General features: G+C 37.8%; 1 protein-coding gene across 17 annotated transcripts in view; it reads right to left on the reverse strand.

The window, feature by feature from the left end:
• DLG1 (discs large MAGUK scaffold protein 1) overlaps positions 1 to 16,729 on the reverse strand; it is a 451,639-nt gene that overhangs the window by 59,465 nt on the left and 375,445 nt on the right. For 9 of the 17 annotated variants that reach the window (XM_077826704.1, XM_077826703.1, XM_077826699.1 and 6 more), the window contains 2 exons: positions 13,888 to 13,957; positions 6,208 to 6,307 (listed from right to left, as the gene is read on the reverse strand). In XM_077826704.1, coding sequence (XP_077682830.1) covers positions 6,208 to 6,307; positions 13,888 to 13,957 — 170 coding nt within the window. Of the gene's footprint in view, positions 1 to 5,401; positions 5,436 to 6,207; positions 6,308 to 13,887; positions 13,958 to 16,729 lie in introns of all 17 variants that reach the window. The other 8 variants (XM_077826707.1, XM_077826705.1, XM_077826697.1 and 5 more) reach the window with 2 other exon arrangements.

A 16,729-nucleotide genomic window follows, 5' to 3' on the forward strand; every position in this document is an offset into this window, starting at 1 on the left:
GGTAATTTAGTCAGCAGAAAAGAAGAGTGAGGGGGGATTTGATAGCAGCCTTCAACTACCTGAAGGGGGGTTCCAAAGAGGATGGAGGTAGGCTGTTCTCAGTAGTGGCAGATGACAGAACAAGAAGCAATGGTCTCAAGTTGCAGTGGGGGAGGTCTAGGTTGGATATTAAGAAACACTATTTCACTAGGAGGGTGGTGAAGCACTGGAATGCGTTACCTAGGGAGGTGGTGGAATCTCCATCCTTAGAGGTTTTTAAGACCCGGCTTGGCAAAGCCCTGGCTGGGATGATTTAGTTGGTGTTGGTCCTGCTTTGAGCAGGGGATTGGACTAGATGACCTCCTGAAGTCTCTTCCAACCCTAATATTCTATGATTCTATGACTCCCACACCAGGGTGGTCGGTGCCATACAGGAGGAGTGTCTTGACTCCATTCCGGAGCGGCGGGGCTCAGCAGAGGTCCACAGAGGGACAGTGCCAGAGGTGCCTGGAACCTCAAAGATGCTCACTCTACTCGAGCTCGGTACTGAGGATAACGACCTCGCCAGGCACCTTTTCTTTCTCTGCCTGTCCCTATTAGGGGAGGTTGCAGCTCGCTTCCTGGATGATTTGGAAGACTGAGCACTCCAATTAGCAGAGGTTTTGTTCAGGGAACCATTTGCTGCTGTCGATTTTTGTCCCTAAAGAGGAGGCTGAAGGGACTTTTCCATCAAAATCATCTTGAGGCGGAGATCTTGATCACGCCCAGCCCTGGCTTTAAGGTTGTGGCAATGGGCACATTTTTGAGGGATATGGGTCTCCCCAAACAACGTACACACGAGTGGCTGTCTGAGATGGGTTTCACCTCACGACAAGAGTCACATCATTTAAACCCAGGCAAGCCAGGCATCGTGGGCGTTAAAGTTTCCCAACTGGGAAAGTGTGGGAAAAATAGCAATTAAAAGAAAATATCTATAGTAATTTTTTTTTAAAAGAATAACTAACTAACCAAACTAGACTTACTAAGCTACAGCTAATCTATTTCTATAGAGAGAAAAATAAAGAGGCAGCATGGCCACTGAGTTCCATCTGCATCCCAGGATGGTTGAGAAGGAACTGAATGGGTTGGGTTGTGTGTGCACTACATGAGGTGCCAATGGCACCACAAGATGACTATTGCACACGCACGCCCTGACCGAGCATTGCTACAGAAAATCTCCGATCTGTGGCGCAGGAATGCATCAACACCTAAAGCGGAGCACCCACAGGGACACTACTTGAAGAAGAAAATAGAGAGACAAAAGTCTACCTATAGAGCATGGAAGAAATGCATCCTGCGAAGGACACACCAAGCAGTATGCACCTTGGAGACACCATTTCATCAGTTTATTAGACTAACCAGTAGTGTATGCAGTGTTATGGCTGTGTTGGTCCCAGGATATTAGAGAGACAAGGTGGGTGAAGTAATATCTTTTATTGGACCAACTTTTATCGGTGAGAGAAGCTTTTGAGCTTACACAGAACTCAGGGGTCAAGAAGATCTCTGTGTAAGTTTAAAAGCTTGTCTCTCTCACCAACAGAAGTTGGTCCAACAAAAGAGATTACCTCACCCACCCTGTCTCTCTAATAACCAGTAATATGACACTATAGTAATGGGCACGAGTTGTAAAGGTGTAGGACTGCAGGGCTTAATATCAGCCATGAGAAGAGAAGGAGATCCAACTAGCAAAGACTGCAGCAAAAGCTTTTTGGGAACTATAATGGGATACAAGAAATCTGGTTGGGCTCCTCTGACCCAAGAACCTCTTAATATCAACTGGCAAGGGGGGTGCAGAAGGGTTCAAGCATCTCCTGATTATGATATGCACATTCTGGGTCACCGAAGAATGTCCTTTGAGGTCTCAAATGAAAGCCATCAATATCATTGTGAAAAGTATCTACATGTACTATGCAAAGAGTTATATGTATTAGAAAATTATGTTCTTAAGCATGTAAGTTAAAAGCAGTTCACCAAAAGATGACACTTAGAAAGATTCCTCCAGACAGGAGATAAACACGTATCTCTCTGTTGGAATATAAATTAAGCATTTTAGGCTAACACAATGGATGCTCATTTACTAATGAAGTCAAACACTTACGAAGCGATATGAATTCAACAGGGGTTTAGCTTTTTTATGAGTAAAGACAATGAACATTGGAGGTATTTCTAGAAGGCAAAGAGGGCACTGTGGCATCCTGCACCTACAAACTAAACGGACTGTGTGTTTGCTTTCATAAAAGGAAAGTCTCAGCCAACCCTGGTTGAAAACAATGAACAGGACTTTGGGCGAGAGAAAATGTTTTAGACAGGAGGTTAACCGGTTTTAAGTTTTGTCTCTAGATAGTGTGTTATGATTTTGTTTTATATGTAACCATTTGTTTCCAATATCCTTACTCACTCTTCACGTGAATCACTAGTCTTTGATAATAAAACTTATTCTTGTTTTCACTGCCAGTGTATCTAAGTACTTTGCGTTAAACAAAGTGCTGGTCTTGAGTTGAATCTTACAACCTGGTGCGTACTGTTGCTTTGAGAATATCAGGCCCAGTGCATGAGTGTTCAGTGGTTCTCGAACTTTTGTAGTGGTGACCCCTTTCACACAGCAAGCCTCTGAGTGTGACCCCCCTTATAAATTAAATACTTTAAAAATATTTAACACTATTATAAATATTGGAGGCAAAGTGGAGTTTGGGGTGGAGGCTGACAGCTTGCGACCCCCCAGCTAATAACCTCATGATCCCCTGAGGAGTCACGACCTCAGCTTGAGAACCCCCGGTCTGGACACAGAAAATGCTCCAAGTATTCAGGGGTTGGTGTGTGCATCTTGATACCTGTACAGAGAGTGAGGTCTATGGAGGCCTGGAAGGTAGCACTATGCTGCCAGAAGCTCTTCATTTCAGGAAGCGGTTCCACAGCAAGCACACACAAGACTCCTTGTGTTATGTGAAGGAGTAAGTAACACTTTGCTATTCACTTTTCCACACTATTCATGTTTTATAGACCTCTATCATACCCAACCCCCACCTTAGTCATCTTCTAAACTGAAAAGTTCCAGTTTTTCTAATCTCTCCTCATATGGAAGCTGTTTCATACTTCTAAACATTTTTGTTACTGTTCTCTATATTTTTTCCAATTCTAATATATCTTTTTGGAGATTGGGCAACCAGAACTGCAAACAGTATTCAAAGAGTGGGCGTACCATGGATTTATATAGTGACATTATTATTCTTATTATCTATCCCTTTCCTAATGGTTCCTAACATTCTGGTAGCTTTTTTGACTGCTGCTGCACATAGAACTATCCACAATGACTACAAGATCTCTTTCTTGCGTGGTAACAGCTATTTTAGATCCCATCATTTTGTACTTATAGTTGGGATTATGTTTTCCAATGTGCATTACTTTGCATTTTTCAACATTGAATTTCATCTGTCATTCTGTCGACCAGTCACCCACAGTCAGCTTTGGACTTAACTATCTTTACTAATAGTATCATCTGCAAACTCTACCACCTCACTGTTTACCCCCTTTTTCAGATCATTTATGAATCAGCCTAAAATTTAGTCATGGGTATTTTTGGTAAGTCATGGACAGGTCACAGGCAATAAGTAAAAATTCACGGCCTGTGACCTGTCCATGACTCTAACCAAAAATACTCCGGACTAAATCTCTACTTCTGGGGTCCTGCTGCTCCAGAGACCCCCTGCTCCAGGGGACCACTCTCCGGCCGGCCTCCAGGTGCCCCATGCTGCTGCCCCAGAACCGCTATTTTGGCGGTCCCCAGGGCACCCCCAGAACCGCTGCTCTGGTGTTCCCCAGAGCCAGCCACACCAGCTGCAGTTCTGGTAGTCCCTGGAGTCAGTTGCCTGGGGCCACCCAAGCAGCGGCCAGTGTGGTTGCCCCGGGGACTGCTGCTAAGATGCTTCCCGGGGCTGCTGCTTGGGCGGTCCCCAGGACCAGCTGCACCCTCGGCTGCTCAGGTGGCCCTGAAGTCAGCCGCACTAGCCACTGTGGAAGTCACGGAGGTCGCAGAAAGTCACAGAATTCATGACTTCTGCAACCTCTGTGAAAGGATTGCAGCCTTATTCATGAATATGTTGAACAATACTGGTGCAAGTACAAATCCTTGGGGACTTGGCTATTTACCTCTTGCCACTCTGAAAACTGACCATTTATTCCTATCTTTTAACCAGTTAATGATCCAAGAGAGCACCTTCCCTCTTATCCCATGACTGCTTACTTTGCTTAAGAGCGTTTGGTGAAGAATCTTGTTAAAGGCTTTCTGAATGTCCAAGTACACTATATCCACTGGATCACCCTTGTCCACATGTTTGTTGACCCCCCTCAAAGAATTCTAATAGGCTGGTAGAATAGAAAGTTAGTACTCACCAGAATGTTTTGTCTGTGGCCTCAGAGCCTTACCAATCCAGAAGTATGAGATAATTTGTGTGTCTTGATCACCAATATTTTAAAACTAAGCTACTAAATTTTAACTTTACCTGCAAATTTTATCCTTTGCTGGATTATCATGATAATGCTGCCTGAACACCCAGACAATTATACACAGATAGGTCTACTAAAGTAATTGGTAGTTTTTAAAGCTTGCTGTAATTTAAATTACAAACTAAATTTTTCAAAACATGGCTATTACTAATCCAGCATTACTTATTTAGCATCCCCAGTGCTATTATGCTTCATGTAATAAAACAGATATGGTTTTGTAGGAACTGAAAGTGATACTTATACAGGACATGTGCTTAATAATGACCTCCTTACTATATGATCAGTATTCTTATGTGAGTACCACATAAGAGACAAAATAGATCAGATAGAACCTCCTCCCCATCTTATCTCTGCCAGAATGCATTTTCCATCATGTAAGAGAAAATGAAGCTATTTTTACTGCTGCTAATTTTAAAATATGTAAAGGCATTTTAGTAGTAGCAGCCATTAAAAATACGATATTCTACAATAATAATTAAAAACTGAAGCAAATAAGCATTATTGCAATGGTGTGGCTCATAACTGTAGAATACTGTATTTCTTAAAAAAATTTATGGTAAAACCAATATAAAAATGACGTACTAGAAAAGATACATTAACTAGTTCAGAGAGAGCAGTCGTTATCTGTGACATACAGTATCTTTGCGTAAGCTTCTAAACCAAAAATAAAAAGTGATTGTCACCTGAATTAAATGAAGTTGGAAGATCTTAAAAGATAAAACCCAAGAATGTTACAAATTAAGAAAATTCTATAGAATACTTTGAAATAATTAACCTCCTTACGTCCGCAGAGCAATACCACCAGTCTTAAAATGGATCTATAAAAATTAAGTTTACAGATGGAGGTTAAATATAACTTGGGCGTATTTTGATCACTTACTCAGGCCTTTTGATCCCATGTCGTCAGGGATCTCCTGTAGAGTAGTCCCCAGAGGGCAAGCAATAAAAAGATAATCACAAAAAAAAAAAAAAATAACTGTCAGTAATGTATAAAACTGGCGCTACGGTAAGAGACAGTTTCAAGAACATTACAGGGAGACATAGATCTACAGAAAGTTTTTTCACAGTCAGCTCCTAGGATTTAAAATGGCTAGCAGCTGACGTGTTATCACTGATGCAAAGGCAGAGGGATCTTATAGTAGGTAAGATCTGAAAAATCAACTTTATTTTTATTGTAAAAATAAGATTTCTGTTTCAAAAATACTTTTTTCCAATGAAGGCAATAAAGTATTAAAGAAACACCCTTAAAATTAGGACAGTATTAAAATTAAAGATTAAAATAGAACAAATTTCAAAGAATGAGTCTAAAGTGACTGGTTATAGTTCATTTATAATCTAACAGTTTTAAAGCAGTGCACTCTCTTTATGAAGTTATTGATAAGGTACAATTAACAGAGTAACAGAACTTAGTTATCACCTCCAATTACACACATAATCATCATCCCACAGTCCCATCCAGTTCACTATGAACAAGGCTGCTCTTGGATTCCAAGAACAGTTAGGATGCACTGTAACAGCACATGGATCAATTTATTGATTTAAAAGGCTGTTTTGTCATTCACTTTGTTTGAGTTCCATTAACCTGTTGCAGCTCTTGAAACTGTCTCCAAGGTAACACCCTACTGGAAGCTAGCAGGCCCTTCGGTGTGTGTATGTTTTTCTCTCCACTGGATTCCACGTACTTACGGTCAATATCACTGGTTTCTTGCTCACTCTGGTCCTTGTTCTTGTAGAAGGGAAATTTTCGGGAAAAGAGGTTCTTTTTACGCTTGTCATTGAATGACTGCTGAAGAAGAGAAGGAGGGGCAAAACAAAGGGTGTCTAATGTCTGTGTGTACAAAGGCCCAGCCCCAGCAGCTTTGTGGAAGCTGACTCCTATAACCACATAATGCAGTTTATATTTTAATTTAACATCATCACCCCAGCTCATCAGAAATAGAGTGGGCTTTTGGTTATGCTCAAACCCTCCATATTTTGCAATTGGAAAAGAATTGGAAAGCTGGTATCCATGGTTTATCATCTGTGGCCTTATGCTTCACAATTCAGATCCTTTGCGAAGAGAAAAAAGTGAGAGCCAGTAGGCTGCTAAAACCATCAAAAGTAAAAACCATTTGATAAACAGAATGGAGGAAGTCACAGATATTAGCTAGTACAGGGGTAACCAGGTATTCACAGCATTATCTGCTTGCAAAGGCACAACTAAATATTTGAACGACAGCCAATGTATATGAAAGCAAAATAATTAAATGCTGATACTACTTCCAGAAAAAAGAGTAGTGAAAACAACAATTTTACAAAAAACAATAGTTTTGCTCAGTTAAAACATTCATCATCACTTTAAAAAAAAAATCTCTGCATTTTCCTTAATTCTTCTGCATCAGCAATTCCTCACAAATTCATGGCAAGAAATGAACATTGCAGTGGGAAAGTCCACATCCCAGTGCCAAGGTCCATTCTTAACACTTACTTATTTCATTGTTCAGATTGTTAATTTTTCTTCAGCATTGTGGGGATGGGGCATAGGGGTGGAACTGTCATTTTAGAAATCAGACACTGCAAAGCTCAGGATGGTATTCAGCAAGAATTAGGAATTCTGGTATTGATGCTGAAGGATTTGTACAGCTCAGATGCTTTATCCTGATTTAGTGAGGATTTTTTTTATCACAATTTTTTTCCATTTGAGCTCAAGCTATTATTACAATCCTAGGCTACTTTAGAAATGAGATGAATATACACCTTTATGTACACTGTATGTGGAAGATGGCAACACAGATTTAACTAAAATTGGTGATGTCCACTGCTGAAAATATGATGAAAACCTCCCATCCTTACAGCATAGTTCTATTCTGGAAAGTGGCTATATTAAAATGGAACCTTCTTACTGTGCACAACTGCTCCCTGTATCATTAAGTGACCTGTTTAATAATCAGTCAGTGTGCTTCATCTGGCCTGCAGAACTTCTGTTACTGGTGATGATGTGAAAGGAGTGGCTGAGTTTGCAGAGTTTATTTCTAAATTAAAAACATGTGATATGGACACTGTGCCAGAAGCATGGAGCAACACAATGCCATTTCTATAGAGCCATTTTTCAAAGTAAATTCTTCAAAAGAAAGTACTGATTTTCAGTTCTTGCTATAAGGATTCTATTAATAGTTATTTCTAGAATCTATAGCATAACTGCAATATGCTTTGTCCATCATATTTTATCCAGTTGGACCTTACCCTCCCTTAATCACAATGTGATCCAGATGAAGGTAAGTCTTATGGGAAGAAACATGTACAAAGTGCTTTTTTCTTCCCTTCCGTTACTCCATGTGGAAGGAGATATAGCAGCAATTAGGGGGTCAGGCAGCGCTGTGCTTCTTTGACTTGCTGAGCTCTTTTTTCAGGGCTAGTGCACAACCAGAACAATGATAAGCTTGGCATTTATTCAGTGAATGCCTGCAGAGTATCATGTAGTTTGCACTCTACTACAATGTTCACAGCCTTTCCGGCCATCTGCTTTAACACAGACTTGTTTAGCAATGACAGATGCTGGAGGATGAACTGATGTCATCACTGCCACTGTTAAAATAATGTATTTTGTTGTTTAAATATTACCAGGTGCAAAAAAGGCATATGGTACCAGTGGAGCACACTGAGGCCTGCCAGAGAAGGGAGAGTTCTGGAAAAAAAGCACTAAAAATATTAATTAGGAAGTTCATAAAACCTCTTAACTGGTTGGCATCAGTGACTAGCAAAACTGGTATTCAGCTGTGAAAAGTATTATCCAGACATATGGGCACGAGAACTGGCACCTAACCAATCGTATGTTTGCATGAACTACAGGTGGTATGGGCAGGATTCTGGGCTAAGGTACTGAAGCTCAGGAGGACCAAAGCTGATGGCAGCAAGTCATTGCTACTTCAGCATAGAGGTCTATCAATCATTCTTAAAATTGAAATTAATCCTAGATCTCACAACCACGTACACCAAGCATGTAACATGGATTTCCATAATCGGAGGTTTCACATAACAAATGCAACTGCAGCACAAGGGCAAAGGCCACCATGGAGCATAAGTCAGACAAAATGTTTCAACTTCAAAAGAAGAACGTTATGGAAAGCTCTGACAAAATTTTGGTGCAAGTCAAATAAGGAAGAAAGATTTAGCTATCTTTGACAATTAGAACAACGCAGTGGTGCTTTTAATGCACTTCTGGCAGAATACTCATTTTTGTTTAGATACCTTTTAAAAATATTTGATAAAACTAATCTTTGATTTGACTTCCTCTATAGTAAATTTTATTGATTTAAAACCATTTAATAATAATTTCATATACTGCATATGTAATGGTCAGAGTCAGTTTCATTGCAAAATAAATAGTAATAATGTACCGATTTTAAATAAAACATTAGCCAAAAGATGATTTTTTTAAAAAAGATATGATTATAAAGGCTAGAGAGAATTGCTTATTAATTGTAGACACATTAATTTTATAAATATTTCATAAACCCAATGCAAATGATGGATAGTTTACACAAAAAAGAATTTGTTAAAAACAGAAGCAGCGCAAGCAAAATGAGATAAATGTGTATATTAAAAGAATAGAGAAGAAAAATGATAATCATGCATGCTCCAGTTTCTCAGTTTTCCTTAGAATAAATGAATTGGCATTTTAATGTTTTCTCTCAATATTATATTTAGGGCTGCAATATTTACTTTATCATTACATAAAATCCTTTAAGTAAGGATTCTTGATACGTGATATTTGAAAACGTCAAAGAAGTATAATATAATACATATGTAAAATACTGCAGGTAGATATCTTTCATGCAGTTACATTGGGGGAAAATACCCACATGACAATTAGGCTAAGTCTTCACTATCCGCCAGATCGGCGGGTAGTGATCGATATATTGGGGATTGATTTATCGCGTCTTGTCTAGACGCGATAAATCGATCTCCGAATTGACACCTATACTCCACCTTGGCAGGAGGAGTAAGCGGAGTTGACGGGGGAGCTGCTGTGGTTGACTCGCCGCCGTGAGGACGGTCAGGTAAGTCAAACTAAGATACTTTGACTTCAGCTACACGAATAGTGTAGCCCAGACCTTACAGTGAGATACTAAGGGTATTTTAAAGAGAAACTGAAATATTAAAATTTGCAGCTGAAGCAAAAGACTATGAACAGCTTAAGATTAATGAGTGCTTGGAACAGGAAATGTTATTATAGAGAAAGAAATGCAGTTCTCTATCAATGGCAAGCGTAGTTTGTTTTTCCACTCAGTATTTCATGCATATTTTTGGTGCTGTGTTAGTACACAGTGACTGTGTACAAACTTTGTTACAGTCAACATACAAGACTATGATTTAAATACATAGTTAATTCAGTTAACTGTTTACAATTTTATGGTAGACAAGTTACAAAAACATGCGATTATCTTCTCAAGGAATATGCTGTATGGTAATGTTTTGCAAAATTATTCTAATTTAATTAAAAACAATCACAACAAATATTTAAATGTCTAAGAATATTCCTTTTGCGACTATCTCAGGTTGAGGATGTCAGTTACAAGTAACGTGAAAAACCTGAAGATTAATGTATAACTTTATCACTGTAAGAAAAGTAACCTGCTCAATGGTAAAATGTTAAATGCTATAAAATTAAACAGTAAATTCAAAATATATAAAAATTACTACACCCTCAGTTGGCATGGTATAATATTCCAATATGTAATTTTGCATGTACAAACTGAAAAGATATAAACAATGATCCGAGTAAGTCTCAAGGCAGTATTAAATTTGGCTGTCAGAAAGTCACTACAGGTATTTGTTTCCATCTAAAACAGATTATGTGCAAAAATGCAGATACACATTCAGGTGAATTTTACTATTAATACAACTAATTAAAACTTTCAATATGTAACATGGGCATAGCATGCATTATCTAGTAAGCAGGTACCCAAACAGGCACTGTTTAAACTGCTCTTTTGAAAGCGCTGATTAAACAAAATTCTTTTGAGGTTGCTCAGTTGAAGGTATGCCTAACGGTACACCAAGCTATCTTACAAATACCCATGAAAGGCACATTGCATTTGCTGACAGGAACCATGTAATAAAAGAAAGCAGAAGTTGGTCCAAGAAAAGATAAGTCTTACTTTATCAGGACTATATATTCATATTCTTATTACCTCGTCCCTTCAATTTGATTCTGTGTATTTATAGAAACCATATAAAGGAAATGATTATATCTAATTTACTAAGTAAACACAATTAAAAAGAAATCTTTGGGATCTATAGCAGTAGCCTACTCTGGATATTACTGCATTAGCTCTCTCCACTTTTAAAATGATTAAAGTGTATTTATTTGAACTAGTGTATTTATTTCCAAAAATTATGAAGCATATTTTGGCTAAAATGTCAACAGATTAGTAATTTAGATAAGTCCTTAAACTGAAAATGTATTTTAGCTATGCTTATTAGCATATCAGTAGTTGTAGAAGATCTGGAAACATCTGTTACAATCCCTATTTTACGGGATTTGATTTGACTGTAAAACTGGAGTATTTAGGGAAGATGTGGACAAGTTGGAGAAAGTCCAGAGAAGAACAACAAAAATGATTAAAGGTCTAGAAAACATGATCAGTGAGGAAAGATTGAAAAAGTAGGGTTTGTTTAGTCTCAAGAAGAGGAGACTGAGAGGGGCCATGATAACAGTTTTCAAGTACATAAAAGGTTTTTACAAGGAGGAGGGAGGAAAAATTGTTGTTCTTAACCTCTGAGGATAGGACAAGAAGCAATGGGTTTAAATTGCAGCAAGGGCAGTTTAGGTTGGACGTTAGGAAAAACTTCCTGTCAGGGTAGTTAAGCATTGGAATAAATTGTCTAGGAAGGCGGTGGAATCTCCATCATTGGAGGTTTTTAAGAGCAGGTTAGACAACCACCTGTCAGGGATGGTCCAGATAATGCTTAGTCCTGCCATGAGTGCAGGGGACTGGACTAGATGACCTCTTGTAGTTCCTTCCAGTTTTACGATTCTATGAGAATCATAATCATGGCAGAATATAATTATATTCTAAAATTTGAAAAATGGTTAGGCTATTTTAAAAATAGTAGTAACAGATTCTTCCTGAGACTATTATGCATTATAATTCTGTTTTCTGAGCATTTGTAATAATTTGGTGAAACATTAGTTTCCTAAATATTACCTCAGGGTGAATTTTTATCATTTTTTCCTCTAAAACAACAGTCTTTGACATGCATAAACTACCCTTCAGTTTCTGATGAACCAATAACAAAAACTCTAGGTTAACATTTAACTGACAGTGAGAATCTCTCTCACATAGTCCTTAAGTGACTCAAAATGTAGGTTTATTATCCTCAGACAGACCTACTGACAAAAAATGTTTAGACTTCTTCATTATTAAAAAAGTACTGTATAGGGTAGCCATTTTTTAAAATGAAGGAGCAAAGTCACTCTCTCCCCCAAAAGAGACCATTAAGGCTCTGGTCCACATTAATGACCCATAACTTTCAAATACTACACAAATTGTTTTTTGGCATTAATTTATCACCATATAGGACCATTTCCATTTATGGCTTTCTCTGTATATTATATTATTAGCAAAAACATTCACTCCTAACTCAAAAAAAGTAATTGCGATAAAAAAATTAATTAATCGTGATTAATCGCATATTTTGGATGTATTTCTACATTTTCATATATATTGTATTCTGTGTTTTAATTGAAATCAAAGCGTGTATTATTTTTGCTTACAAATATTTGCATTGTAAAGATGATGAAAGAAATAGTATTTTTTAATTCACCTCATACAAGTACTGTAGTGCAATCTTTTTGTCATGAAAGTGCAACTTACAAAGGCAGATTTATGTAAAACTTCGCAGCCTACAAGTCCACTCACTCCTACTTCTTGTTCAGCCAATCGCTAAGACAAATAAGTTTGTTTACATTTACAGGAGATAATGCTGCCCTCTTCTTATTTACAATGTCACCCGAAAGTGAGAACAGGCATTTGGCATGGCACTTTTGTAGCAAGGTATTTACGTGCCAGATATACTAAACATTTGTATGCCGCTTCATGCTTCAGCCACCATTCCAGAGGACATGCTTCCACGCTGATGACGCTCATTAAAAAAATAACCATTAATTACATTTCTGACTGAACTCCTTGGGGCAGAATTGTGTGTCCCCTGCTCTGTTTTACCTGCATTCTGCTATATATTTCCTGTTACAGACATCTCGGATGATGACGCAGCACATGTTGTTCATTTTAAGAACACTTTCACTGGAGATATGACAAAATGCAAAGAACGTACCAATGTGAGATTTCTAAAGATAGCTACAGCACTCGCCCCAAGGTTCAAGAATCTGAAATGTCTTCCAAAATCTGAGAGGGACTAGGTATGGAGCTTGCTTTCAGAAGTCTTAAAAGAGCAACACTCCAATGTGGAAACTACACAACCTGAACCACCAAAAAAGAAAATCAACCTTCCTCTGGTGGCATCTGACTCAGATAACGAAAATGAACATGCGTCGGTCCGCGCTGCTTTGGTTTCTTATCAAGTAGAACTTGTCATCAGCATGGACGCATATCTTCTGGAATGGTGGTTGAAGCACGAAGGAACATGTGAATCTTTAGAGCATCTGGCACGTAAATATCTTGCGACACCGGCTAGAACAGTGCCACGAGAATCCTGTCCTCACTTTCAGGTGACATTGTAAACAAGAAGCGGGCAGTATTATCTCCTGCAATTGTAAACAAACTTGTTTGTCTGAGGGATTGGCTGAATAAGAAGTACAACTGAGTGGACTTGCAGGCTCTAAAATTTTACATTGTTTTATTTTTGAATGCAAGTTTTTTTGTACATAATTCTACATTTGTAAGTTCAACTTTCATGATAAAGAGATTGCATTACAGTACTTGTATTAGGTGAATTGAAAAATATTATTTCTTTTGTTTTTTTACAGTGCAAATACTGGTAATCAAAAATAAATATAAAGTGAGCACTGTACACTTTGTATTCTGTGTTGTAATTGAAATCAATATATTTGAAAATGGAGAAAACATCCAAGAACATTTAAATAAATGGTATTCTATTATTGTTTAACAATGCAATTAGTCCCACGATTAAGTTTTTTAATTGTGTGATTAATCACGATAACATTTTTTTAATTGCTTGACAGCCCTAAAAATTACCATTTGTTAAATAATAACTTTTAGAATAAACTGGTTTTGTCTGACAGATGTTTTAGTTTTTAACTGTTATCATTAAATAAGGAAAGTTAAATCCACATACATAAGCCACTCAAACATGTTACCACCCATGTTAATGAAAAAAGTAATTAACATTTCATAAACTCACCCCTTTATCTCCTCTCATTTTGGAATTAAATTTCACTGTCTTTAAGCGGGCTCGCTCTTTCTTCTCAACCCTAAAAGAAAAATGCAAAAGGAAAAAACGTTACTCTCTCAACATGATCCTTATACCGCCAATCCTAATGCTATAAAATACTACAGCTTTCATATTCTAATAATCTGTTGAAGATGTGCTTGCAGCATGATGGTATGAGGTGTGCACAAATACACATATTCAGTCTGCACAGGCCAATATGAGAAAAATTGATTTTAATTCTCAAACAATAAACTGTAGATTCTGAATGGCAGAGATCCAATAAGGACAGAGACAAATTAGAATCTTTTGGCTATGAGGCCACAACTTTCTTATTATTCTTTAGTTTAAACCAAAGAAACTCCTTAAGGCACTCTGTCTAGGCAACAGAGCTAAATGAAGGTAAGCAACAGCTATGCTGAGCTGTCACTTTCCTTCCTTCACTTTTGATGCCCAAATTTAGAGCATCCTGTCACTTCCCATGACTAACCCAGGCCTGTAGCCAGGGTGGATAAAAATCAATGATTTAAAAAAAAACAACCAGATTTTATTTTTAAAATCGGATTTGTTTAATAAAATCTTTTTGAGGAAAAAAACCTATCTAAAGATAGTTTTAATTAAGATACATTATTGCTCAAAGATATCTCATCATGGAACAGGGATTATAAATTCTAATTCTATAGTATGAGACACTATATTCATGTAATGTTTAAGAAAAGTTTTGTAAGCGAGTTCCAATAGTTAATGGATTAGGGACCCAATTTTATAGGGTTCTAGGGGCTTCTGTATAGATTATTTAGGTTAATCTTTCTATCTACCCAATAGGACTTAGTGCTCAGTCTAGAAGATACCATCAGAGATGCTTAGTTTTGCAGTTCTCAAACTGTGGATTTGTGTCTCCAGAGATAACATGCTCGTTAACAGCAAAAATGTTTTAAAATAAATAATATATAGAGGTGAGAAATAACAGACCTCAACCCTATTGTCCCTCTGCAAATTTGTGTACACAGAGTCAATCCCTCACCTCTCTCTAAAAGTGACAAGTTTCAAAAAGTTCAGTGAAGATTGTTGGGGGCGGAATAGATCTGGACAAGGAGAAGAAGCCTGGAGATAAATGTGAGAAGAGAGGGACAGGCAGTAGAAACAAAAGTGAAACTGTTTGAGCAGCATATTCCAGAAGCCTTGAAGTCTTTCTGAGTGTAGCTAGCCTTCATTGATTTGAAATCTACCATACCATTCTCTCACTAGAAGGGAAAATCTATAATAGCAGCAGGCTGTTAAAGAGACCCAGTTTGGGAATATTTTAATGAAGTTCCTCTATCTCTGGGTAAGACAGGCATGTGTGCAAAATGCAAACAGTGCAACAAAGAAATGCAAGGCCCAGTTGCCCGAATGAAACAACATCATGAGACGTGTTCCTTCTCAGCAGGGAGCTGCGTTGAAGATGATGAAAGGAACATGTCTGAACATGCAGGATCTTCAGGTTGGTAAACTTTTTTATTTCATAGATCTTTCTTAAGGACTGCCTGTCTTCCTTCTGGACTACTCTTGAATTCTCATGTTTGAGCAAAAAAATGTAGTTGTTACTCTATGGTACTGTCATTTTAGATGCAGTTGTGATAAAAAATAAATAGCTGAAATAAGCAGAACTTCCTTTTTCAGTTTCACCTTTAAAGTAGTACTGAGTGTCAGTGAATGCAATGAGTAATACTAAATGAGCAGTATGGTAATAATGATTAAATAACTGCATTGACTTATTTTGTTTAGGAGACTCCATCCCCAATCCCTTCAGGATTCCAAAGACCATCCACCTTCAAGATCACCATCATTTTCTATAGTTTCAGAGTTATCTGCCAATGATAGTTTTTCAGTCACACCATATATGTCATATAGCCACAGTATATCACCTAGCAAAAAGAAAAAAAAATCTTCATCATCCAGGAACAACCATAGATAAGTTTGTGATAAGAACTAGCAGATTACAAAAAGAGAGGTAATTGATGAAAAAATTGCCCGGTTTGTTTATGCAACGAACTCTCCTTTCCGTATGATTGAGAACCCACACTTCATTAACATGGTTCAGTCATTAAGACCAGGATACAGTCCAATGTTGCAGGCAAATTGCTGGACAAAGTGTATGAAAGAGAAATTGAGCAGTGTGCCAAAGGTCTAGAGGGTGAAATTGTTAACTTGAGTCTCAATGGGTGGAGCAATGTCCACAATGATCCTGTTGTATGTGCTTGTGTGACCACAGAAGAAGGGAATGTCTTCCTTACAGAAACAATTGATACACCAGGAAATGCTCACACGGCAAAATACTTCTAAAGAAGTTGCAGTAAAAGCTATAACAAACCGTGGAAAAAAAATTCAAATGTCTAGTACGCAGCTTGGTCACAGACTATGCCGCAAATGTATCCTAGATGAGAAGAATTTTTTTTAGAAGAGAGTCCCAAGCTAATAACATATGGTTGCAGTGCTCATTTGATGCACCTCCTAGCCAAAGACTTCAGTGTTCCAGAAATAAAGACTAATGTTGTTGAAATTGCAAAAATACTTCCATAACAAACACTTTGCAGCAGCTGCTCTGAAAAAAGTGGGAGGAACCAAGCTAACGCTCCCACAAGACGTGCGATGGAACTCAGTAGTGGACTGTTCTGAGCACTGTATCAAGAACTGGTCTAATCTGATGATAGTTTGGGAACAAAATCGTGAAAAAATAGATGGCACTGTCACAGCCAAAGTTCTCAACATTGGGCTTAAGAGAAACGTTGAACACATGCGAGTACCCTGAAGCCTATTTCTGTAGCCTTGAACA

Source organism: Eretmochelys imbricata, chromosome 9, assembly GCF_965152235.1.
Source record: "Eretmochelys imbricata isolate rEreImb1 chromosome 9, rEreImb1.hap1, whole genome shotgun sequence".
In the NCBI taxonomy this organism is placed as follows: Eukaryota; Metazoa; Chordata; order Testudines; family Cheloniidae; genus Eretmochelys; species Eretmochelys imbricata.